Consider the following 23420-nt stretch of genomic DNA (forward strand, 5'->3'; position numbering starts at 1 on the left):
TGTGTTTTACAATTATTAAAATATGAAAAAGATTTTTGACAGTGCTGCAATTTTGGAGGTAATGGTGAATGGACCTGCATTTATATAGCGCTTCTACATTCACTCATTCATAACACTGATGGCAGAGGCTGACCATCATGATCTAATCTAATCCTGATTCACAATGCGGGTTCAGTATCTTGCCCAAGGGGCAAGCAATGTATGGACTTGATCTTCTGATTGGAGGATGATCCACGACGGAATAACCACTCAAAATCAAACAACAGCAATTAAAAAAAGAACTGATGTACCATAATTGTACCACTGGTCTGAGAGTGTTCAGACCTCCTCCACTTTTTTGACAAACTGGACAAGGTCGTCAGCTAGAAGCTGGGGCTCCTCGAAGGCAGCAAAGTGACCACCTCGAGGCATGAAAGTGTAGGAGTAGATGTTTCGAAACCTAATTTGTGCCCAAGACTTAGGGCAGTGCATCAGCTCACAAGGGAAGGCGGCAAGTCCAGTGGGCACAAATATCCCTGTCCTAAAACAAAAAGAGGAAACTTAATCAGAACATGAAAGGATGATGAAATTGTTTATAAAAGTTACAAAAAGGTATAGTTTTGACAATATGAGCACTTGGCCACATACTTTGTATCCACTCTTTTGTCAGGATTACTCTTAAAGTTCTCTTTGTAGAAGCGCATGGAAGACACTATGGAGCCGGTGGTCCAGTAGATCATGATATTTGTCAAGAGGTCATCCAGGCTGAATTTCCTGTACAGATGCAGACATTTATAATTAATTACAACAATCGCATAAACCTTGTTGACATCGATCATATAACATATGGTGGGAAAGGCATAGCCCTCTTGTACCTCTCCAGGCCCCCATCCACAAGATGTCTGTTCCTCTGGTCGGTCCAGGTGGAGAACTTCTCCAGGATGTAGGCCGCCAAGCCTACAGGGGAGTCGTTCACTCCACAGCCTGTACACCCACATTTAGATATATTACAAGCCAAGATAACCGTAAACTGAGATTACAAAATACCAGGAACAGTTAGCTTGCTTCACGTGGTTCGCCTTTGACCTGATTACTGTGTCAATGTGATCACCAGAGTCTGGTCCCCACCTGCAGTGTCTGGTTTAGTGGCCTGGATGTGAAAGTAGCCCGTTTCCCTCAGGATGTCCCAGACATTCTTCTCAAAGAACGGGAACAACCGGCGAACATCTTCCCGGCTGAAGCCCACCAGGAATGGCAGATAAGGGCCGATCATGAGGGAAAGCATCACTTTGAATCCCTTTCTTGACGTAAACATGTTTAAGTGGAGACCTTTAACACACCTGGAAAAGATTACCAAAGGAAATTATCTAAGATTATTGATCGCACATTTTAATCAGCATGTCAAAATAGCTATGAATGCAAGTTTTTTTATCACGTCTTTGTTTTGGCAAAATGTCCTCAGCTTCCAGGAATTTGAAGAATCATTAGTTTTTGGTCATGTGTGCACTTTGCACACTGCATGCAGTTTCACAATTTAAGAAAGAATGTCACAATGCTCCCATTTTAAAGCCATGTTGGTGGTGGAAAGTGCAGTGTAAGGGCTTGTTATGCTGTCTTACTGGGGCTTCATCTGTGCCATGTTGATGGTGATGAGAGACCCCCAGTCCCCTCCCTGCAGATAGAACTGAGAGAATCCTAAACGCTCCATCAGCGTCAGGAAAACCCGGGCGGCAGCGAGACTGTCAAATCCTGAAAAGATAACACGTCTGTAAACATCTGCTGCACAAACATGTCTGCACTCTGCCGAAAGGGCATATTCACATTCTGACTCATTCACCTTGTTTTTGAGGGGCTTCTGAAAAACCATAGCCGGGGATGGACGGGCATATGACCTCGAACACGAAATCCCCCTGGGTCTCTGTGAGAAGCGGCAGAATCCTGTAGAACTCGTAGAAGGAGCCGGGCCAGCCGTGCACCAGCATGAGAGGCAGAACCTTCTGATTTTCACGGCGCGGTGGTCGCACGTGGATGAAGTGCACGTCCAGTCCTGCATCAGAGCAAAAGCATTGGTGGAAAGGAGTGTGTGGAATACATCTTTGACAAATATCTCCTCTAAAGCAAAGTAAGCTTACTTATTTATTCATTTATTTATTCTAAATTCTGAATTAATTTATCATTTGGATACTAAAATAATAATACGTTTATATATGTTTTGGTCAAATTCAATTAATATTCAAGAAACCATAATATATATATCTATTAGGAATACATGAGAAAAATTGTATTTTGTAAGATGAAGTATGGAGGTTGGGATTAAATTAATTAAAAGTATATTTTGTTTTCTGTATGACACTTTCAGTATTCATTTTGACATGTTTGAAAATAAATATAAATCTAAATTGTTTGGAGCCGTGTGTACCTTCTATTTTAGTTTTGAAGTGCGGATACTTGTTAAGCACTGCCACTTGCTTTTTCCAGTCAAACTTGTGTCTCCAATAGGAAACCACTTTCTTGAGATGCGTAGAATTGAAGCCATACTGGAAGCAGCTATCTTCCAAAGGATCCGCGTAGCGAGCTCGGTCAATGCGCTTGTAAAGGTCCTGTCCAATGAGAGCACTCTTGATTACTTCACACGTCACTCTCTTATTATTGGTACTTTTAAAATGTGGTAATTGGTGCTGAAATGTTTACCTCGATCTCTGAATCTGAGGTTTGCACTTTAAAGGGGTAGATTTTCTCATCTTGTGAGAGTGGCTTCTCTCCTGCTCCCCACCAGCCTTTACCAATGGGGATACTTTTGACCTGTCTTCTTCTGTGCACCATGTACGCCAGCATCCCCCCTGCTGCTGCCACCGCTGAGCCTATTATGAGCTGCTGATGGACGACATCCAAGCCGCAGAGAGTTCCTCTGCAAAGTGGAAAATATGAGGGGAGCAAAAAAAATAAAAATAATAATAGTATAATAATAGTATCTCGATCAAGAGTCATAAAACTTACTTCAAATCCTGCAGTCTCTGCATTGTGCAATCCCAAAGGTGTAACGTCCGACAGGTGATTTATTTTACCTGCACTGGGACAGAGGTGAACAAAAAAAAGAAGTTTAATTTCCTGCAGGAAAGTTGTGTCCGAAACACGTAAAAATACAAATCCAGCCAACGTGCGTTTCAACGTACCTCGTTTATCTCCTTTTTTTAAAGTGCGTTTTCGGACTTAGAAGCGACGAGACTCAGCACTGTACACAACTGACGGCTGGCTGCTGAAACGTCACACCCCACCAAGTGGTTTGATTGGCTGCGGGATGTGCCACTCCGACAGTGACGCAGGGGTTTTATATAACAGCGAGGGAGCGTCCAGCCGTTGTGTTTGTTGTGTTGTTGAGTCGGTAGTTGTTGTGTTGTTGAGTCGGTAGTTAACATGATGTGGAAGGCTGTCTTGGCGGTTCTCGCGGCGGTTTTCGTCGTCGGTTCAGTGTCTACGATGGTCGGGGGGTTTGCGGACGCGGATCCCACTGAAGAAGGGGTACAAAATGCCCTACGTGTGGCCGTCGCCGAACACAATAAGCGCAGCAACGATATGTACCGCACCCAGGTGTCAGAAGTGGTCAGCGCTCAGAGACAGGTTGGTAACGTTTCATTCGGGCATGTCTACGGAGTTTTATTTACACATGTATTTATTTAATAGAGCCGGTGAAATCGGAGGTAATCCGGTTATTCATATACACGTGACGTAGGCCGTCGTGTGATACCAGCCGTTTTTACTTTTTTTGTCTGTAAACCGGTTAATCCTGAAACTATTAAATACAGTGACGAGAGCGCGACGCGTCATACTGTAAAACCACGCCCACCGGAGGGCGATACATTAATAGGGGTGAATTTTAATTATCGGGATAATCGTGAATATCGTGACTTGAAAAATAGAGCCAGATTTTTTTTTAATACAGATTTTTAAAATGTATTTACCGTTTAGGCTGCAAGACCTTATGATTTATGAGTACCTTATTTAAAATAGTTTGATTATTTATTTATTTATGGATGTTCGCGAAAGATAAGAAGTGTTGCAAACACTGTGATGCAATATAACAATGTTTGTTTAACAAAATGTGAAGTGATACCAGCGGGGGGCGCTGCTAGAATATTGAGCTGTTGTGATAAGGACACACAATACCAAGTCAATGAAGAGCAATGAAATGTTTCCCCTCCAGTGTGGGCAAGACTGTCTCTATAAGCATAGGCCTACAGTGATTTATCTCTTTATTTATACACTGTCTGAATGGATCCTAATTAATTCCTCTCCTAATTGAGGCATTGGCCGTGAAACGACATGTCTGGCCCTTTGAATAGCCTACAAATACTATAATCCGATCAAGACCGGTCACTTGTAAAGTTTGCATGTCTCTACAACATGTCGAGTCAGCTACACATCCACCTAGACTTTTAAATAATACATATACAAGATGGAAACCTGTACACATTTCTTTTGCAGCAGGTCATTTGAAGTAATTTTTTAAAAAAAGGCTGTAGCTGCACTAGAACATGTGCGTGTGAACTTCGTTGGTATTTGATGGCACAAACTGCTAATGACATATGTCTGGTAATTATGTGTTCCTTCATTCTGTAATGACCTGAAATGTGCTGTAGGATTTCTAAAGGGCTTTATCACTGAGTTTAACTGGTACCGTTTTTCCACACCCACCCACTCTTCTTCACAGGTGGTTGCTGGCATTAAGTATGTCATAACAGTGAGACTGGCGAGGACCCCCTGCAGAAAGGACAATCCATCCGAAGTGTGTGAAATCCACCAAGAACCAGAACAGGCTCGGGTAATGACTTCACCCCCACCCTCCCCCACACACACACGTTAGCCACTGGGAGTTATTAGACATGGCGTTTAAGTGTTATACAGTAGACTACAAACTGTCAGATTGTTAAGATAACAATCTTATACTTCCCTGTTGAGCTTTGTTTGTTACCACAGAGTAGTTGGAACCACACACAGTGGCAGGAAGTGAGGGAGGAACTGTCATTCCAACAGCTGTCAGCTGTGAACTGTCATTCAACCAGATGGCTAGGTTTTAACACATAATTCAACATTTGCTCTTTTTATAACTATACTCCATTGATTAAACGGATTGGAATATTTGATCACTTAAATTAAATTTGCTCCTGAAATAATCCTGATCATTGAACATGGAAATACAATGCTTTAATTGAAGATTGTGTATAACGTGCGTCTTTTCTTCCTCAGCCTTACCTCTGCACATTCACAGTGTGGAGCCGTCCATGGCTGAGTGACATCAGGTTGGTGAAGGAGAAATGCTAGAGAGAGGACTCCGAGGGGAAATCTTCAGTTTTTGCATATTAATATACATTTCGCTGTAGAAAAAACAGAAGTATTAACAGTTCCTTTTTTCTGCCAACGCTGCTTCACCACGTGCTGGATTGAATTACATTTGAAAGTCCAGTATTTCAGAACAACCTCTGCAGCATCATTGTAGAGCTACATTAACGTTGCAACTTTGTAATGAAAAATCACTAATCCCAGCAAACAACAAACTACTATGTACTGAACTAATTGATTATGCCATTAAAAACTTGAAAATTAAAATGGAATGTGGACTTGAATTATTGTGCCTCTGTGGTAAATACATACAGCCATTAAACTTTTGCTATCAAGACCTCAATTTATTATTTTTTGAAAAGTTTTTTTTCAGCATTCCTATCCATCGATGTCCAATAAGGGTATGAATGCTGTAAAAGGTGTTATTTAGTAGTAATAATTATCATAGATCTCTTATATACTTGATTTAAGGTAATGTGAATGTCTCCTTCTGTGAACACATTTCAGAACAAACACATTTTCACATAATCTGGGATAAAATAAAATATAATAAAAGCTTTTATTTTCAAACAGGATGTAGCCTAGTATTTTTCTGTTGGACTGAACGTCCTCAGCTGGTATGAGACACACAATAAGTAACCTGCCATCTACGACACACTGTCAATGATTTATAACGGCTGATCAACTTTTATAGGAACAGAGAGGTTTAAACAGACGGACAGAATAAACGACACCATTAAAGAAGCTTGGCTCCCAAACATGAAGGTCCTAAACAAAGACGACCTACAGGTTGCTGAAGGAGTTCTTCTAAAGCACCTGCCCAAGAGTTATAAGGTATGCAAGGCATTAAAAATACATTCAAAACATAATGTCAAGCATCCCACTGCTTGAAACCTTTAATGTTCTTTAGGTTTACGGTTTCCTACATGGGATCAACAAGAAGAAACCGACCACGCTGGAGGTAATCGTTGATACCTGGCCCGACTTCAACGTCATCATTTGCCGACCGGACCCCAAGGTGAGTTGGAGAATTGTTTTTTTATGTACGTCACAGGATTTGTTAAATGTAGCGCTTGTTTCACAGGACAAGCGTGCCCTGGAGTTCATGAAAAAGGTGACATACTACGCCATGGATGAAGAGATTTTAAGGAAAATGCTGACAGAGGAGAACGTCCTTGACTGGAGCACATACTTTCTCATTGGAGGTGAGTTTAGGTCACTGACAGCTTTGTTGTGGTAATACCTAACCAGGCTACATTTACTGGAATTGTACTTCGCTTGAGTATTTACATTTCCTGCCACTTTGTCCTTCAACTTCAGTTCAGAGGTAGATATTGTACCTTTTAATTTCACTGCATGTTTATCATTTGACAGCTGTAGTATCTATTTTACAAATACAAATTTTCACAGGGAACATGCAGCATGGGAAGCTTATAATATGTATTATAATTACAATAAAACATAAAAACAGTATGCAATGATAACATAAATACACACGTTTTACAGTTTTTCTGCACTTCTTTTGGCTTTATGGTTTTGCTATTTTTACTGAGTAATAATAATAATAAATAACAGAACGGTACTAACGTGAATATTTTTTGTCCTTCAGGATTTGACACTTCCCATACTCCCATGCTCAAACAAGTGTCTTCTGACAGAGACGTAAACAACCGATGCTACACTAAAGTGCATCTTCTGTATTTGCCAGACAGCAGTCAGCTGACGACACCAGCAGCTGACAGGTGTGGTCAGAACATATAAATGTACCTTATATGAGTATATTTTGCTCAACTCCTCAGTTTGACCGTCATGTGTTTCTCTGCACAGCGGATTCGAGTCAAGGATTTCATCTCTTGACCTTTCCCACATCGACCTGGTGAATGAAACCTGGAAGTTCGGAGGGAACAAGGAAAGTTGCGTAACCGTTAAAAAACTAATCAGCAACTTCCCATCATGCTGCATCACTGACGGCCGCGGTCAGCCGGTGTCTTGGGTTCTGGTTTATGATTACTGTGCTTTGGGCCTATTGTACACTCTGCCAGAGCACAGAGGGAGAGGCTACGCCAAAGTCCTCATCAACGCCATGGCCAGGAGACTCCGGGCTGAGGGCTACCCAGTGTACTGCTATATAGAGGAGGAAAACGTGGTCTCCTACAAGCTATTTAAAAACCTGGGCTTCATTGAGGATCCCTCATACAGGGCAGCGTGGTTCGAGTTCAACTTTTGATTTTATAAACATTATGACTGAATGTATAGATGAAATATTAGATGGTAAATATAACGTTTAAGTGAATGAATATGTGATTTTAATGTAAAGTTTACTCCAAAGCATCCAAAGAGGCTTTCAATGACACAAACAAAATAATAATAATGTCACTAATCTCTTCCACATAGATTCAACTGTTAATGGGAGACGTTCAAATTAAATTGAGCTGTTGATTCATTCTTTGTCTTCTTCTGCACATATACAGTATACTTTACACTATGGCTTCCTCATCGTATGCAGTGACATCAGGGTGATGAATGAGAAATGCTAGAGAGAGGACTCCAAGGGAAATCTTCAGTGTTTGCAGATTAATACGCATTTCCCTGTAGACAAACCACATTGAAATAAATGTGGATATCCAGACCTCAGCCTATTTTTTTTACAGATTGCAGAAAAGTTTGAGTAAATAACTAAATTTCTGTTTTGTCTCTATGAAAGAGATACTGTTATTAGACAATGAAATGCTGTTGTTTTCGTTGCATGATTTTAGCTGCCTTAAGCTTAATTTTGTCGTATTTCCTGTTTTAAATAGAGATGCTTTTATTTTGAAGGCGACTATCCGGTATTGTCAGGAAGTTTTGGATCGCACTAAAACTGTAGAATCAATAACGAAAAAGAGAAACAATACAATGTATTGGCAACCCCGAAGAGGCACAAGGTTGGTGTATGTTGTTAATCATTAATGTTAAGACATGAGTTGTATCCTGAACGAGTTTTGAACTGCTATGACGTGTTAATAATTGTTTAAGTAAGTTAGTGTTAGCCTGATGTGTATACTGTAAGGGCTATGGTAATTTTCTTATGGTAAGATGCTAGCTAACATACTTTGTTGTTGTGTGTCTTTATGCACAGCTCTTACGTTGGTTTTGAAATATTAAATACATTTGAAATATCAGTCAAGTGTCAGACCATCTTAACATTTTACAGTTTGTTTCGTGTGAGATTTCTTTCAGCATTCCTATCCATCATTGGCCAATAAGGGCATGCATGCTGTAAAAGGTGTAATTTAGTAGTAATAATTGTCATAGATTTTAAAAAAACATTGATTTTTATATACTTGATTTAAAGTAATTTGAATTTCTCGTTCTGTAAACACATTTCAGAACAAACAGCACATATTTGACATATTTTTCACATAATCTGGGATGAAATAAAATATAATAAAAGCTTTTATTTTCAAACAGGAAGTAGCCTTGTATTTTTCTGTTGGAGTGGATGTCCTCAGCTGGTATGAGACACAAAATAAGTAACCTGCCATCGATGACCGACTGTCAGTAATTTATAACGGCTGATCAACTTTTATAGGAACAGAGAAGTTTAAACGGACAGAATAAACAACACCATTAAAGAAGCTTGGCTCCCAAACATGAAGGTCCTAAACAAAGACGACCTACAGGTTGCTGAAGGAGTTCTTCTAAAGCACCTGCCCAAGAGTTATAAGGTATGCAAGGCATTAAAAACATAATTCAAAACATAATGTCAAGCATCCCACTGCTTGAAACCTTTTCATGCTCTTTAGGTTTATGGTTTCCTACATGGGATCAACAAGAAGAAACCGACCACACTGGAGGTAATCGTTGATACCTGGCCCGATTTCAACGTCATCATTTGTCGACCGGACCCCAAGGTGAGTTGGAGAATTGTTTTTTTATGTACGTCACACGATTTGTTAAATGTAGCGCTTGTTTCACAGGACAAGCGTGCCCTGGAGTTCATGAAAAAGGTGACATACTACGCCATGGATGAAGAGATTTTAAGGAAAATGCTGACAGAGGAGAACGTCCTTGACTGGAGCACATACTTTCTCATTGGAGGTGAGTTTAGGTCACTGACAGCTTTGTAATGCAGTATAGCACGCTTATATAATATGTATTATAATTATAATAAAACATGAACACAGTATGCACTGATAATGTCTACAACAATAATATAAATGTTTTACAGTTTTTCTTCACTGAGTACTTTTCATTTTCACACTCTAAACTACATTATGCTACTTTTTCTACAATACAGGACTTCAATTATTAATGTGATTAACAACAAATTAATCACTTACTCAGTAAAAATGTGCTATTTCCACTGAGTAAAGGAGAAGAATATTTCCACCACTACTGGTGTAACCCCTTACAAAGAAAAATAACAGATGTTATTACACATGGGAATCATTTTTGTCCTGCAGGATTTGACACTTCCCATATCCCCATTCTCAAACAAGTGTCTTCTGACAGAGACGTAAACAACCGATGCTACACTACAGAGCAACTTCTGTATTTGCCAGACAGCAGCCAGCTGACCACACCAGCAGCTGACAGGTGTGGTCAGAACAAATGTACCTTATCCGAGTATATTTTGCTTAAAGTGATTGTTCGGAGTAAAATGCACCCTGGGTCATTTCCCCCATGACATCCAGCCAAATACCCCCTCAGAAGCATTTTTAGCGTCAAGATAGGGCTATCAGACTATCCGACCCAGCCGATGCCATCGCGCGAGAGTATGAAAAAGTTTCGCTGAATTTTTAATGCTTGTTTTATCAGGTCAACAAGTGTTGACAAGTGTTGACCTGATAATACAAGCATTTATAAAAATTCAGCAAAACTTTTTCATACTCTCGTGTGAAAGTCTTGTGATGGAAACAGTTTGGTAAACACGGAAGTGGCGTCGGCGCAGCGCTAGCGTTAGCAGCCGAGGATAGAAGCTATCAGGCAAGTGTTCTTTTAAATAAACTCCTGATCTTCTTACAACCTTTCAAATGCCTCGTTTTGTGAGTACAGACCCTATGTGTACTACTGCAGAAGTTTGGTAACATTCCATGCATTATAAGTGGGGTAATTAACAAGATACACACACTGTACCATAGCGCCAGTACTAAGCCATTCGGCTGATAGCCCTATCTTGACCAATGTTGACCATCGCTAAAAATGCTTCTGAGGGGGTATTTGGCTGGATGTCATGGTGGAAATTACCTAGGGTGCATTTCACTCCGTACCATCACTTTAACTCCACATGGGTGAAAAGTAAAATAGTGCCGTTTGACTGGTTATCGTCATGTGTTTCTCTGCACAGCGGACTCGAGTCGAGGATTTCATCTCTTGACCTTTCCCATGTCGACCTGGTGAATGAAGCCTGGAAGTTCGGAGGGAACAAGCAGAGTTGCGTAACCGTTAAAAAACTAATCAGCAACTTCCCAACATGCTGCATCACTGACGGCCGCGGTCAGCCGGTGTCTTGGGTTCTGGTTTATGATTACTGTGCTTTGGGCCTATTGTACACTCTGCCAGAGCACAGAGGGAGAGGCTACGCCAAAGTCCTCATCAACGCCATGGCCAGGAGACTCCGGGCTGAGGGCTACCCAGTGTACTGCTACATAGAGGAGGACAACGTGGTCTCCTACAAGCTATTTAAAAACCTGGGCTTCATTGAGGATCCCTCATACAGGGCAGCGTGGTTCGAGTTCAACTTTTGATTTTATAAACATTATGACTGAATGTATAGATGAAATATTAGATGGTAAATATAACGTTTAAGTGAATGAATATGTGATTTAAATGTAAAGTTTACTCCAAAGCATCCAAAGAGGCTTTCAATGACAAAAACAAAATAATAATAATGTCACCCAGCTCTTCCACATAGATTAAACTGTTAAGGGGAGATGTTCAAATTAAATTGAGCTGTTGATTCATTCTTTGCTTTCTTCCGCACTGAAAAATTATACATACATACATAAAGTATATACTTATATATGTCTTCCCATGTTATGTACACCAATGCAATTATTGTAACCATCCAAAAATGTCATGCTTTTCTGTTTTGTTGATGTTCCACGTTGTTGTTTTGACATTACTGAAGGTTCCCAGTGTGGATTTAGTCCAGCACATGTTATTGTCCGTTTTAATTCTGAAAAAGATGGAAAGAGTTTCCCAAATCTGGAATGGGTTTATTTGACAAGTGAGAGCCTTTAATACACTGGGAAACAGTAGTGGGCAGTTCATTTAATGCAGTTTTTTTAAAGACATTTACTACTGTATTCCTTTTGAGGGCCTTGTACTTCACTTGAGTATTTTAATTATATACTGCTTTATACTTTTAATTGTTTGGAGTCCAACATTAGACTATTTTATTTATTTGACAGCTCTAGTTAGGTAGAAAGTGTGCAGTTTGCATTTACTCACTGGAACACATTCGTTTTATCATGTCACCATTTAATTTGTGTTTTCAAAGCATGATACAAAATAACTTCCGACAGAGAATCTCAAATCTTGTTTGAAACATTCTCTCAGAACTCAAATGAAATACAAATACAATAAAAACAAGATTTATACATTTATTTATAGATTTTCCTCAATAACCTCTGTCCAGGGAATCGATCTTCGCCACATTGAGATCGTCAAAGCAGTGGACTCAGAAATCAACCTTCCCTCTAGAGACAGCCATGCAGTGAGAACTTGAATGTGTGTGACTAAATCATTACCTTAGGTTTAATAACCAATAAAACAGGACTTTGCTCTGAAACGCCATCTGCTCTGCTTTGCATGAGCTCAGCGCTTCCAATCAGCTCTCTGGATGGATCTCACGTTGGCTCGGCGAATCAGACACGGAGGTTTGGAAAGACTGAGGACACTGTCGGGATGATCTGGAACATGCTTGCAAACTTCCCCTCCTGCTGGGTGCTGGACGCAGACGGAAAGCCGGCATCCTGGGCATGTTGTACACTCTGCCAGAGCACAGAGGGGAAGGCTACGCCAAAGTCCCGTTCAGCACCATGGCCTCCACACATTCAGGATTAGCCAGTACACTGCTTCATAGAGGAGAACGAGGTCTCCTACAGGCTTTTTCAAAGCCTGGCTTTCATTGAGGACCCCTCATACACGGAAGCCTGCTTTGAGATTTAAATACCTCAAAAAAAGAAGTCTCCTGGAATGATGGGTCGCTCTCAGCATAGAAAAGGGGAAAAGAAATTAGGGTTGTTTTTAACCCTCCTACTGCATGGCAGCACGTTGTATTTTCTGTTCAGGCTCAGCTGCCTTAAATTGAAATGTCCTGCTTCATGGACTCTCCACAAAAGCACTTGATGCATGATTGGATCTGAAATCAAAAGTTTGAAAAATATTTATTAAAATATTTCTTTATTTAGAACTTTGAATATTTATTATTCTCTTTAAAAAACACATGATAATGTGGAATTGTGCTCTCATTATGTATGTGTGTATGCGTACTACACAACCATTACATTAAAGTTCATACATTTGACTATTACTCACCAGGCTACCACACTATTATATTTAATAGTATATATGTATTCCTATATCTTAGCCGCTATACTTTTTAATGTAGATAGGTAGGTAGAATTGTCGAGCATCTTCTGTGTAACTGTATTCTGTGATTCATTAAAAACAAAGTGGAATATAAATGTTTGAATAGAAGGAACAGAAAAACCTGCTCACTGCTTTACCTTTGTTCCGTGAACTCTTCGAGACGAACCAACCAAGTTTTCCAGTACTCCGACATCAGCTTTGAGTTTAACTGATGAGCATGAGCCGGGGTGCCATCCTTGTAGGCGACTACGATGAGCCCATTTTCAACCTGCAACAAGAACAAATAAACTGGGCGTGAAAGGTTGTTCTTTTGTGTGACACACTGTAGCAAATATTATAATAGTAGATAAGACTAATTAGAAATTAAATACATATATTAATATTCTATCACTCATACAGGACAGTCATTCTGGGTGCAAAGCAGAGAATTCAAAGATCTGTCACGTGGTTAACCTCAGCACATCACCTGGTATTTGTAGTTGCCATCATTGTTCAACGCCCCGGCGTAGGCTGCAACTTGAACTGGGTTGTCGTACGTGTTGCTCAGGAACGGTTTGGGCTTCTCTGAAGTCTTCCAGTCAATAACGCAAAGCACACCCCTGCAGACAAAACATGTGCAGTCAAGTCTGGCATTGAGGGGGTTGTAGAAGCTGCTTTCAGCCTGCAGATCTGAGTGTTTACCTGTAGCGACCAACGCAGTCCACGATTCCCAGATAGTCCAGCGAGTCGTGTTGCACGGTGCTTTCGATAGCTCTCACCGCGCTGACGTCCTCCAGCACGTGAGAGATGCTCTCCATGTATCCCTGCACCTCGGGGGGATGTTCTGCTGGCTTCACGTCCTTCCACATCGCACCTGACGTCAGGATGTCCTCCACCGCTGAATGGAAAAGCTTCCCTTGTCTAAATAAATCTGAGTGAGTACAAAAAATGTAGTCACTTTTCCCTTTTCCTCTTTATTTTATGAGCACTTAATATTTGTGCTTTTAGATTTTCTTTTATATAGGTCTATAGGTTTTTTAATATATGTTGTGTGCTGTTAAGCTGCTACTGGATGCTTGAGATTTCCCTTGGGATCAATAAATAATAGTAATAATAATAATAGTACATTTGATTTGATATAGCCTTTTACAGACAAAGTTTCAAAGTGATTCACATGATAAAATTGCTGAAATAAGACCTAAATAGTAAAATGAGCGAGCAAATAAATAAATGCCACTGGAAATTTAAAAAAAAGTAAAATAGTTCAAACAGAAAATTACAAACAAAAGGCAGTTTAAACAGGTAAATAAAATATTTATCCATCCATCTCCAAACCCCACACACGACTCAACAGATTACAGTGATGTTACAAGACTTACTCTGACTGTATGCGTTGAAGCCTTCCTCCCCGAGCTCTGCGATCATCTTCCTCTTCCACCTCTCCAGGTAGAAGATCTGCTCTGGAGAAAGCGTCTTCTGGAGAATGCGGGTCACACTCGGCACGGACGACCTGCCCCGGCCCCGGTTTAACACAATCCGGGCTGGGACTCCTGACTCTGGCTCCTCTGTTTCCAGAGTCCTCTCGCAGTTTAAGAAGGGATGCGATGTCTTGGGTACCCTCTTCTTTGGACTTGAGGAGGGCAGCTGAGCTTTGACAACGGGTCCATAAATGTGCTCGTCCTCTAATTGGAGGGTCTCGGGCGTTTGGGCACTGACCCTGGACATGACGGACTTAACGAGGGACGAGTAGCGCTCTCTGTCCACTGAGCTGTACGGACTGAGTTTCTTTGGGGAACTTAGGCGACAGCAAGTAGATAACTTGCTCACAGAGAGGGAGGTGCAATGAGGGAGGATGATGCCTCTGACGCACCCCACGCGCTTAACAATGAACATCGTGTCGAATTCCAGTCAACAAGCTAGCGAGAACATTAGCTAGCTAACAACATGTAGCATACGTACAGTTGTTTCTGTGTCTTATTTATAATATATTTCCATTATTTCGGTGATGGTACTTGCCCCAACATGTTACTTACTTTCTTCTTCTTCGGCTTGCCATTCTTCTTTTAGTTGTATGGCGGGTTGCAGCCATTCGTTTTGAGGTGCATACCGCCACCTACTGTACCGGAGTATGTAGACTCCCTGGACATCAATCATGCTACAATAAAATAACGTAAAAATAAATAAAAATTAAAACACAAAAAAAAAACTTTTCACAAGACTGTATGTTGACATGTTACCGAACTTAAACTGTTTCTATACGCCGTCGACGTACCTCTTCGGTTTTCAAAAACTTCCGGCAATGGAAATTCAGGTTCCGGGTATTTGTAACAATATAAACTACATTACCCATAACTCACAGTGTGAAGTCACACTTTGAAATACGTCCGTGTGACTCTTCTTGGGTCGGTGGTACTAATGTTAGATACTTACGTTTACGCTTATTACGCCGTTACCTCGTGATAAATATGAACTCGCGAGTCTTTATATTAAAGCACGATGGTAGCAATGTGCCCTAATGAAGAGGTTTTAATTTTATTTTTCGGCTCTGGAAATATGGTATGAGTGATAAGGTTGAAAACCAATCGTAGCATTTGTAAATATGACATTGTCCAATCAGATTTATTTAGGGGCGGGACGTAGTCTGTCGTCATCGGGATGGGGCGAAAAACGGTTTGACAGCTCGTTAGGCATCTAACCAGTCAGCAGAGGGAGAGCTTCCTGCATATAGTTTTGTTATTTGGGGTTGTTGGCCTGTTCTTGTCGTTTCGTCGATTTCAGCCACATCATGACATCCACCATAGACGAAAACAATAAGGAAAAGGTAAGTTAAAGAGGCGTTGGCGGGTAGCTAAACTGAACCAAAAGTGGCATTTAAGGTACGCTAGCACAAACGGTTGCTTCCTAGCTAAGTTAATGCCGCTAACTTGTGTTGTTTTCCTGTCTACCCAACGCTAGCCTCGGGCTAAAGCTAGCTTACGTTTCATCGATAAAGCTGAAATGCGTAACCTTAGCGTCAAACCAGTGTTGTCAAACTGCACTTACACCCCCCCAAAGAAGTGTTGTTTGCTAACGTTGATGTTACCCAGTTGTGTAACGTTACGCAGAATGTGCAACACTTTGAACGCGTTAACGCTAATTTTCCATTGCGGCTACTTAACGTCCAAGTGACCAAAAAGTAAGTCAACGTTGAATAATAATAATAACTTTATTTGTATAGCACCTTTAAAAACAGCAGTTAACAAAGTGCTTTGACACAGTACACACAAATACAGTAAAAGCAAAACAACAACAAATGTACAGAGGACAGAGGAAATTATTATAAGCTTGTAAATGAATGTGAGGTGCTTGCAAAGAAAGAAAAATAATGGGATAAAGGGATAAAACGATAAAAAGATAAATTGAAATAAATTGAATCTTCAATCTCTAAAGTAACATGTTTTATTTTTGTATATCTAGATTCCAATCTCAGTTTGTCCTATCTGTAAAGTTGTAGCCAGTTTTTTGGGATGGTGTTGAATTAGATAGAAACTGATGGCTTTGGGCTCATAACATTGTAGCAGCTAACAGATACCTCTGACCTGTTATTACATTGTCAAGCTAGGGAAATACGACACGCATGGAGGTTTTGTACTGCTGCGTTACTGGTTAGACCTTTGTCGATACTATCATATAGTGCAAGTATGAATTCTGGCTGATTATTGCTATTATTGCCCAATATTCAAAATGCAACAGTTATGAGCGTTGCTTGATTGATGTCTTTGATAAATGCACACTGTTTACATCTTAAATCCTCAGCAACACAAAGACACTTTAGAGGCAACACTGTAAAACTGTCAAATCAAACCAACATGATATAGTCCATGACCAGATAAGCAGGATATTTCTGCAAAGCCGGATTTGAAAAAAAGTAAGCACGAAAGAAAAATATTTATTTTCCTAATCTTTGTTCATTCTTTCTCTTTAGATGCGCTCTGTGTCTGTGGATCTAAACCATGATGCCTCTCTTCTTATTGACATTCCTGACGCACTCTGTGAAAGGGACAAAGTCAAGTTCACTGTCCATACAAAGGTAAAGGCTTCTGGGTTTTTACTGGTATGTTGATAGTTGTTGTTTTTTTGTTTTTACAAAAATACAATTAATTATGTTTCTTCCCAGACCACACTTAGCTCTTTCCAGAAGCCGGAGTTCTCGGTTCCCCGGCAGCATGAAGACTTCATCTGGCTACACGACACTCTGGTAGAGACAGAGGAGTATGCTGGCTTAATAGTAAGTTAGACATGTTAAGACACATTAAGACCATTAAACCAGTGATCAATTTCAAGTCATTATTACTCCTTCTTTATCATTCGTAGATTCCTCCAGCACCCCCAAAGCCTGACTTTGAGAGCCCAAGAGAGAAGATGCACAAACTGGGGGAAGGTGAAGCCACTATGACCAAGGAGGAATACACTAAAATGAAGCAGGAGCTGGAGGCGTGAGTGTGACACTATATTTTGCTTTGTATTCTTAACAGTTGTGTTTCATATTTTACAAAAGTCACAGACATGTTGCTGTATCTGTTTTTATTATTTTTCAGTGAGTACCTGGCTGTGTTCAAGAAAACTGTCCAAGTGCACGAAGTCTTCCTGCAGAGAGTGTCCTCTCACCCCAATTTAAGCAAAGACAGAAACTTCCAGATTTTCTTAGAGTATGACCAGGATGTGAGTTCCCGATAATGCTGACTTCCTTTGCGGAGTTGTCAGTTGGAAAAAAGGAAGTAGAGTTTACTGGAGACATGTGACATGGCTTACATCCTGCTGTGATCAGCAGTTATCTCTGTAGTCTTTGTCAGTCAGTAACTTAGCTAAGAGTAAAACTATTTATGTATGTAGTGGTCCAATAAAAGGGCACAGGCCACATGTATTTGTGGACCAAATTGTAAAAGGATACAAAAACAAAGAACTTTTGATAAAATCACATTACTTCCCTACTTAATTCTCACAACAACATATAATAAGTAATAATAATTCCTTTCATGGATTTAATATCTACTGTTTCTATTTCCTGTGATTTTAGCTCACTGTGAGAAGAAAGAATGCCAAGGAAATGTTTGGGGGATTCTTTAAAAACATGGTGAAGTCAGCTGATGAGGTCCTTATTTCAGGAATAAAGGTGGGGCTCATTCATCTGCTTACACTATAAGCATGACACAGTGTCGTAGCCACTTCCCCAATAACCTTTGCCTGTGTGTTTGTGTCCCACACAGGAAGTGGATGACTTCTTTGAGCAGGAGAAGACATTCCTGCTCGACTACTACAGCAAGATAAAAGATTCCACTGCCAAAGCAGAGAAAATGACCCGCTCGCACAAAAGTACAACAGGGTTTTTTACATTACCGTATTCATTTTGAGTCGAGTAGAATACATGCATTTATATCTGGGATTTGTTTCATGTTGCAGATATCGCGGATGATTACATTCACATCTCTGCCACTCTGAACTGTCTCTCTGCTGACGATAGCACAGCAAATAAAAAGTGAGTTTAATATATTATACGATGCTTTTTATGGCAAGGCTTACTGCATGCAGAGTTTTCCATGTTATGGCTTTAATTGGTTTTTTTCTCAGGCAACTGGAGAAGTTGGCAGACCTGTTCGAGAAGCTCAGAGTAAGGAGAACTTCAGTTACCAACAAACGAGACACCTTCTGTAAATATTTGTTCTGATTGGTACTCAGATTGTGGTGGTTACTGTATGTCTATATTTATGTCTCTGCAGAAAGTAGAGGGAAGAGTAGCATCCGACCAGGAACTGAAACTCACAGAGCTGCTCAGATATTACATGAGAGACATCCAGGCTGCCAAGGTAAGACATGTTTATCTTCCGCCTTCATGCAGGATCTGCAGATTTTACAACATTTATGGCCTTTATTTGTCACGGATGAGGCATCAATGTTAATCTTCATTGTACTTTATAAGTAAATCTGGAGAAAATGTATGGGTAAAGATAAAGACAAATCAATCTGCATTACTCAGAGCAGTAAGAAAGCCGTATTCCAGTCAACCTGGGATTAGAGACGTTCATATATGTTGTATTCACCATCAGGGCTTATTTAGTATTTATTCAAATTTAAATAATTGGTAATTTGATAAGCAGCAAGAAACTATGTTATACAAAAAGGAGTGCATGGATTTCTTTGATTGATTTTCTGTCCAGCACATCTTCTTTCAACGTTGAATTATTGGATTTTGAGATTAATGGATTGCTAGGGATTTTGAAGACAATTGTGCTCTACTATACTATATTCTGTATACTTGTATTTCTCATGTTTAACTATCTGGAACATGTCAGGACCTTCTGTACAGGCGAGCTCGGGCATTAGTTGACTACGAGAACTCTAACAAGGCTTTGGACAAGGCTCGACTGAAGAGCAAGGACATTCCACAAGCAGAGGAGCACCAGCAGCAGTGCCTGCAGAAGTTTGACAAGCTCTCAGAGTCTGGGAAGAAAGGTTTGTGCATCCATGCAGAACAGATGCAGTTTTACTCTGTACTTGTTTTTCTTTTTGTGTAAAGTGTGATGCACTGTGCAAGCCCTATTGTAACCGGACTCCGTTATCCTCGTAGAACTCACCAGTTTCAAGGGACGGCGTGTTGTGGCCTTCAGGAAGAACCTCATAGAGATGGCTGAGCTGGAGATAAAACATGCCAAGGTGAGCAGCACAATACAGCCGGCCGATTTTTACATGAATGAAAATATATTTAATAATCAATTACCATCTCGCAGACATTGTGCCATAAATTAATCTCACATGCACCTGCAAACATCAATAGCAGTGATATCTCAATCATAATCATCAAATGTCAGAAAGGTTATGAATATAAAAACAATATACATTATTTATCATATAAAATGAAATACAAATCTCTGAATGCAAAAGCAGTAGTTTTTACTGGGAAGTTGATTTACCTAAAAAAAAAGAAGTACAAATCCGATCACAATCTCATTAGTGTTTTCAGTCCAAAATGGCGGCAGTGGTATCACTACGTTGCCAAAAGAGCAACAGAGGTTGGTCTCTTTGCTTACATACAGTGGTACAGACAGTGCAAACAATTGCAACAGTGCTGACAGAGCAAACAGTGTTAACCTGGGGGGTGGGGGGTAATCTTTCCCTTGAATGCTCCAAACGACACAATTATAAATCACCAAAATAAAAGACTGCCTCCGTTATCCATATCCCTGTGTATCTAATTGTAGTAATATCCTGGTTAATAATCACTGTCTCTGCAGCCTCATTTTTAAATCCTTATAATTCCAGTGAGTCCGTTCTGTGTGACTGCATACAAATGTGTCCACTTGGATTTGTGTAATTCCTCCGTGTCAAGATGATGGTGTTTCCATGGATTTTAAAGATCGGCCAGCAAGTTTAATCAGTGTACTCAGAATTAAGGATAGCAATCTGTCGTTTAATGTTTTATTTGGTGAGATAATGGATGTCCTCATTACTTAGAACAGGAGTATTGATATCGATTTCTCTCGTCTCCACAGAACAATGTGACTCTATTGCAGGGATGCATTGACATGCTCAAGAGCAACTGACAAGTATTCAAATATTCCTGTCCTACCATCACCAAGTGACCAGTCATAAAAATTGGATACCTGGCGTCCCAGGGGGCCTTGCATGGACATGAATCCAAGCCCCATCCCCGCTCCCACCCATGGGTCTGATGCCACTTTCAAACCCTGCATGGGACCCAGTGTCTTGTAAGCAGAACGTCCTCATGTTTACAGAGTCCCTGTCCTCTGGTCCATGGTCCATCCTTTTCCATTATTTATGGAAGTCTATCTCGATGTGAATGCCTCAAGAGAATGGGGCTGCCAACATTAAGGTCTTCCATTCCTTTGAAGCACTAATAGGTGATTATCTTTTTTTCTCCTCCTCGTTTTCTTATTTTTACATTCTACACATGTCTTTTTGATCAAATTTTTGCCTCCATACATTGGGACTTTTAACTCTAAACTTAAAATACCTTCTTTCTTTTTCTTTTTTTTATTAAGGCTTAGAGCATGTTTTTTTTTTTTGCATAGCAGTTGCTTAAGTGTTATGATTCATATGCTTAATCTTTTGGGGCGTTTTGTTTGCTAATGGATACAGAAGCAATACTAGTACCAGGAAAGAAACATTTTCATGCTCTGCATTCCTGGTGTCTGAGTTTAGAGTATTACCAGTAAGAAAAACTCATGACTGACTTACAAGACCTGACCGATCACCTCCAAGTGTTCAAAATGAGCTGTACTTCACCCCAGGAGTGGATAGCTGGATCATTCACCACAGTCATGTTTGTAAGAAGTGGCCTCAGATCCCATAGTTATCGAAGATGCACATTCGTTTCGCAAAGGCGGATGAATCAGATGATTGGTGAGAACAAAAAGTCAAAAAAGTAGAGTTTTTGAGCATCTAGCATTTTGCTCAAGCGGAAATCCACATTATTAATGGCTCTGAATCTGCATTTTGCTTTTAGTTGCACAAGGCAATGCATAATACCCCAGCTTCTTCACCCTGACCAACTGTGCCCATTCACTTTTCAGTGTATAATTGATGTTTTTCTACATTTTGCCCCAAATTCCCCTTTGTTATGGATGGGGTCTCATGTATCAGGCCTGATTTATTTACCAGATCCTCTATACATTTTTGTTTATTTAAAGCAGTTATAAAAAGATGCACTAAGAAGATGGAAAAAAATACTTTACAATCATGGCCAGGCTCAGTGGAGCGCTAAAATGCATTATAGTTTTTTAAGAAATTGAATGTATTTCTAATGGATTCCAACTGTGTGAATTCCTTTACATTACGCTTTTCTTACAGAACATTAGCATTTTTATAAACTTGTAATAATGGCATTGAATAAATCCTACTTTCCCAAGATTGATTTTTGCCATGCTGTATTTGTTTTAAAGGTTTATACTTAGCTTTTAAGCAACAATACACCACGTTTACCGGTTTTATGGAGATGCCGTAACATACCACTAGGAGGCGATATTTGACTTTCCATTGCACCTTTTTTCTGCTAAGTTTTCGTGTGTGGGCCCTTGAATTTCAACACAGCTGTATGCACAAAAGCTTGTGTTGAATGCATTGACCACAGTGGATCCTGCGATGGGACTGTCTGGTGTATTAGGTACGCTTTGAGGAAGTGCCAGAGTGCTGGTGGTGAATCACTTCCACTCCCAGAATGCACTTTTCATGTCCTACTTCATGAATTGCACTAAACTACACGATCTAAACAAATAATGTGCAACAACACTACAGTCCATGTGAAACTCTTGTTGGATAAATATCTTTATCTATCATATATATATGAGACATGGCACTTGCAAACTGCCGTATTTATGGAAATCTTTTTTGCATTACTCACACAATGCGAAATGTTACACCTCAATGAGAGGTGTAACAAGTTTTAATGATGATCATCGACCGACATTTCTGTACCTGCCCATGATGGATTTGTCAATATTGACATGGCTAGTAGTGCAGTCATGGTGACCTTGTTGGGTCGATTCACTGATTGGATGAAACCTGAGGTGAGAGCCAATGAGATTATAACACATTATCGCTGCAAACCTGTAACGTTTGCCAACTGGGATCAGAGCAAACAATACAAGAAAGCGGGGCATTAAATAATTCTTGCTATGATGGATCCAAAGAACAATGGCTCTTTGAGGCCCAGATATTGTCTGTTTTAAAGGGCCATGTTCTAGGCATTTACTTGTAGAGAGCTTATTTGCCTCACTGTATGAAAATATGCTGTTACTGATCTGATATATCAGCGTGAAACAGAAGTATCGGTACTAAATTTAGTCTTTTTCATGTTCCGTTTGTGTAGCTGCTGTGTTAGTACGATAAAGAATTTCCTCCATTCTTGCTCTAATTGCAGAAATAAAACTTCTGAGGCAGTAGTCCAGTGTAAAACTTGTCTGCACTGGTGTAAAGGAACTAATCTGCCTGCTTCAAAGAGTTATTTTGTTGACTTTATGAATTTCCTTATCTGCCTTTAGGCACGCTTGGATCATTTGCAGGCTTTAAATCTACGATAAGGATTAAGATTTTGCACATTTTCAGCGCTTTTGGAGGCATTATCAGGGGATTGGCCATAAATAATTAATTCAGCTCCATCTTTATGATCCCAAATCTTTCCACACTATTAGACAATCAAAGGAAAGGAAAACGAATGTGTTCAGATGTATTTTTTCCTGCTGTGTCACGTTAGGACACATGGGTATTTCTGAGTCTTTTACCAAGTTGGCTGCAGTCACGGATAGGTGACCTTTTTAAAGAACCAACATCTTACTTATGCTGACTGATGCTGTGAAAGCACCTGCCTCATATCCCACCGCTGTGCGCTGCAGTCGGAGTCATGGTAGCTGCAGCCCGAGCCCCGGGGGCAGGACTGGAGGCATGACGCATGAAAGCCTCCTCAAATAGAAACCGTGTCCTCTTAAGCAACTCACTTTAAAAAATGAAAATGCACCTGCAGGGCTCGCTGACATAACTGAAACTTTCTGTGCGCC

General features: G+C 40.2%; 6 protein-coding genes across 10 annotated transcripts; 4 read left to right on the forward strand and 2 right to left on the reverse strand.

Moving 5' to 3' along the window:
- Positions 1-31: 31 nt before the first annotated feature.
- On the reverse strand, positions 32-3266 carry ephx5 (epoxide hydrolase 5). Its single transcript, XM_084021310.1, has 10 exons — positions 3153-3266; positions 2977-3049; positions 2671-2887; positions 2399-2579; positions 1817-2026; positions 1599-1728; positions 1108-1319; positions 855-963; positions 628-753; positions 32-520 (listed from the first exon to the last, which is right to left on the reverse strand). Exons 2-10 carry the CDS (start codon positions 2997-2999, stop codon positions 319-321), a joined length of 1410 nt encoding a protein of 469 aa, XP_083877436.1. The 5' UTR covers positions 3000-3049; positions 3153-3266; the 3' UTR covers positions 32-318.
- A 99-nt stretch (positions 3267-3365) lies between these two features.
- cst3 (cystatin C (amyloid angiopathy and cerebral hemorrhage)) lies at positions 3366-5583 on the forward strand. Its single transcript, XM_084021319.1, has 3 exons — positions 3366-3597; positions 4688-4798; positions 5224-5583. Exons 1-3 carry the CDS (start codon positions 3394-3396, stop codon positions 5296-5298), a joined length of 390 nt encoding a protein of 129 aa, XP_083877445.1. The 5' UTR covers positions 3366-3393; the 3' UTR covers positions 5299-5583.
- Positions 5584-5896: 313 nt separating this feature from the next.
- On the forward strand, positions 5897-7862 carry LOC311021017 (glycine-N-acyltransferase-like protein 3). Of its 2 annotated transcripts, XM_084021314.1 has the most exons (5): positions 5910-6150; positions 6227-6334; positions 6401-6521; positions 6926-7058; positions 7144-7862. In XM_084021314.1, the coding sequence occupies exons 1-5, from the start codon at positions 6076-6078 to the stop codon at positions 7541-7543; spliced, it is 837 nt and encodes a 278-aa protein (XP_083877440.1). In that variant the 5' UTR covers positions 5910-6075; the 3' UTR covers positions 7544-7862. The 2 variants fall into 2 exon arrangements, with proteins under 2 accessions (XP_083877439.1, XP_083877440.1); XM_084021313.1 differs by having other exon boundaries at positions 5897-6150; positions 6227-6521.
- A 286-nt stretch (positions 7863-8148) lies between these two features.
- On the forward strand, positions 8149-11362 carry LOC311021018 (glycine N-acyltransferase-like protein 3). Of its 4 annotated transcripts, XM_084021316.1 has the most exons (7): positions 8150-8240; positions 8767-8810; positions 8888-9023; positions 9102-9209; positions 9276-9396; positions 9762-9894; positions 10646-11362. In XM_084021316.1, exons 3-7 carry the CDS (start codon positions 8949-8951, stop codon positions 11043-11045), a joined length of 837 nt encoding a protein of 278 aa, XP_083877442.1. In that variant the 5' UTR covers positions 8150-8240; positions 8767-8810; positions 8888-8948; the 3' UTR covers positions 11046-11362. The 4 variants fall into 4 exon arrangements, with proteins under 4 accessions (XP_083877441.1, XP_083877444.1, XP_083877442.1 ...); XM_084021315.1 differs by lacking the exon at positions 8767-8810 and having other exon boundaries at positions 8149-8240; XM_084021318.1 differs by lacking the exon at positions 8767-8810 and having other exon boundaries at positions 8149-8240; positions 9798-9894.
- Positions 11363-11650: 288 nt separating this feature from the next.
- On the reverse strand, positions 11651-14939 carry mgme1 (mitochondrial genome maintenance exonuclease 1). The gene is made up of 5 exons (XM_084021390.1): positions 14253-14939; positions 13576-13804; positions 13361-13493; positions 13032-13162; positions 11651-12664 (listed from the first exon to the last, which is right to left on the reverse strand). Exons 1-5 carry the CDS (start codon positions 14764-14766, stop codon positions 12625-12627), a joined length of 1047 nt encoding a protein of 348 aa, XP_083877516.1. The 5' UTR covers positions 14767-14939; the 3' UTR covers positions 11651-12624.
- Positions 14940-15533: 594 nt separating this feature from the next.
- Positions 15534-21777, forward strand: snx5 (sorting nexin 5). Its single transcript, XM_084021715.1, has 13 exons — positions 15534-15694; positions 16838-16942; positions 17030-17140; positions 17227-17348; positions 17451-17574; positions 17930-18025; positions 18120-18225; positions 18313-18388; positions 18481-18520; positions 18630-18716; positions 19203-19362; positions 19478-19563; positions 20400-21777. Exons 1-13 carry the CDS (start codon positions 15659-15661, stop codon positions 20448-20450), a joined length of 1200 nt encoding a protein of 399 aa, XP_083877841.1. The 5' UTR covers positions 15534-15658; the 3' UTR covers positions 20451-21777.
- Positions 21778-23420: the final 1643 nt, after the last annotated feature.

The sequence above is a fragment of the Eutrigla gurnardus genome (assembly GCF_963514095.1).
Source record: "Eutrigla gurnardus genome assembly, chromosome: 11".
NCBI classification, from domain to species: domain Eukaryota; kingdom Metazoa; phylum Chordata; class Actinopteri; order Perciformes; family Triglidae; genus Eutrigla; species Eutrigla gurnardus.

Bases quoted from the DNA above. Each gene is read 5' to 3' on its own strand.
- cst3 (XM_084021319.1), top strand. From the start codon at position 3,394: ATGATGTGGAAGGCTGTCTTGGCGGTTCTCGCGGCGGTTTTCGTCGTC. The intron at 3,598-4,687 runs GTTGGTAACGTT...TCTTCTTCACAG, and splicing joins TGGTCAGCGCTCAGAGACAG to GTGGTTGCTGGCATTAAGTA. The intron at 4,799-5,223 runs GTAATGACTTCA...TTTCTTCCTCAG, and splicing joins AAGAACCAGAACAGGCTCGG to CCTTACCTCTGCACATTCAC.
- LOC311021018 (XM_084021315.1), top strand. From the start codon at position 8,949: ATGAAGGTCCTAAACAAAGACGACCTACAGGTTGCTGAAGGAGTTCTT. The intron at 9,397-9,761 runs GTGAGTTTAGGT...TTTGTCCTGCAG, and splicing joins CACATACTTTCTCATTGGAG to GATTTGACACTTCCCATATC. The intron at 9,895-10,645 runs GTGTGGTCAGAA...TTCTCTGCACAG, and splicing joins ACCACACCAGCAGCTGACAG to CGGACTCGAGTCGAGGATTT.
- ephx5 (XM_084021310.1), bottom strand. From the start codon at position 2,999: ATGCAGAGACTGCAGGATTTGAA. The intron at 2,027-2,398 runs GTACACACGGCT...GCTCTGATGCAG, and splicing joins CTTCAAAACTAAAATAGAAG to GACTGGACGTGCACTTCATC. The intron at 1,320-1,598 runs GTAAGACAGCAT...AATCTTTTCCAG, and splicing joins ATGGCACAGATGAAGCCCCA to GTGTGTTAAAGGTCTCCACT.
- LOC311021017 (XM_084021313.1), top strand. From the start codon at position 6,076: ATGAAGGTCCTAAACAAAGACGACCTACAGGTTGCTGAAGGAGTTCTT. The intron at 6,151-6,226 runs GTATGCAAGGCA...AATGTTCTTTAG, and splicing joins ACCTGCCCAAGAGTTATAAG to GTTTACGGTTTCCTACATGG. The intron at 6,522-6,925 runs GTGAGTTTAGGT...TTTGTCCTTCAG, and splicing joins CACATACTTTCTCATTGGAG to GATTTGACACTTCCCATACT.
- mgme1 (XM_084021390.1), bottom strand. From the start codon at position 14,766: ATGTTCATTGTTAAGCGCGTGGGGTGCGTCAGAGGCATCATCCTCCCT. The intron at 13,805-14,252 runs GTAAGTCTTGTA...GTACTCACTCAG, and splicing joins CTTCAACGCATACAGTCAGA to ATTTATTTAGACAAGGGAAG. The intron at 13,163-13,360 runs GTGATGTGCTGA...TTCTTGTTGCAG, and splicing joins ATGGCAACTACAAATACCAG to GTTGAAAATGGGCTCATCGT.
- snx5 (XM_084021715.1), top strand. From the start codon at position 15,659: ATGACATCCACCATAGACGAAAACAATAAGGAAAAG. The intron at 17,349-17,450 runs GTGAGTGTGACA...ATTATTTTTCAG, and splicing joins ATGAAGCAGGAGCTGGAGGC to TGAGTACCTGGCTGTGTTCA. The intron at 18,389-18,480 runs GTGAGTTTAATA...TTTTTTTCTCAG, and splicing joins GATAGCACAGCAAATAAAAA to GCAACTGGAGAAGTTGGCAG.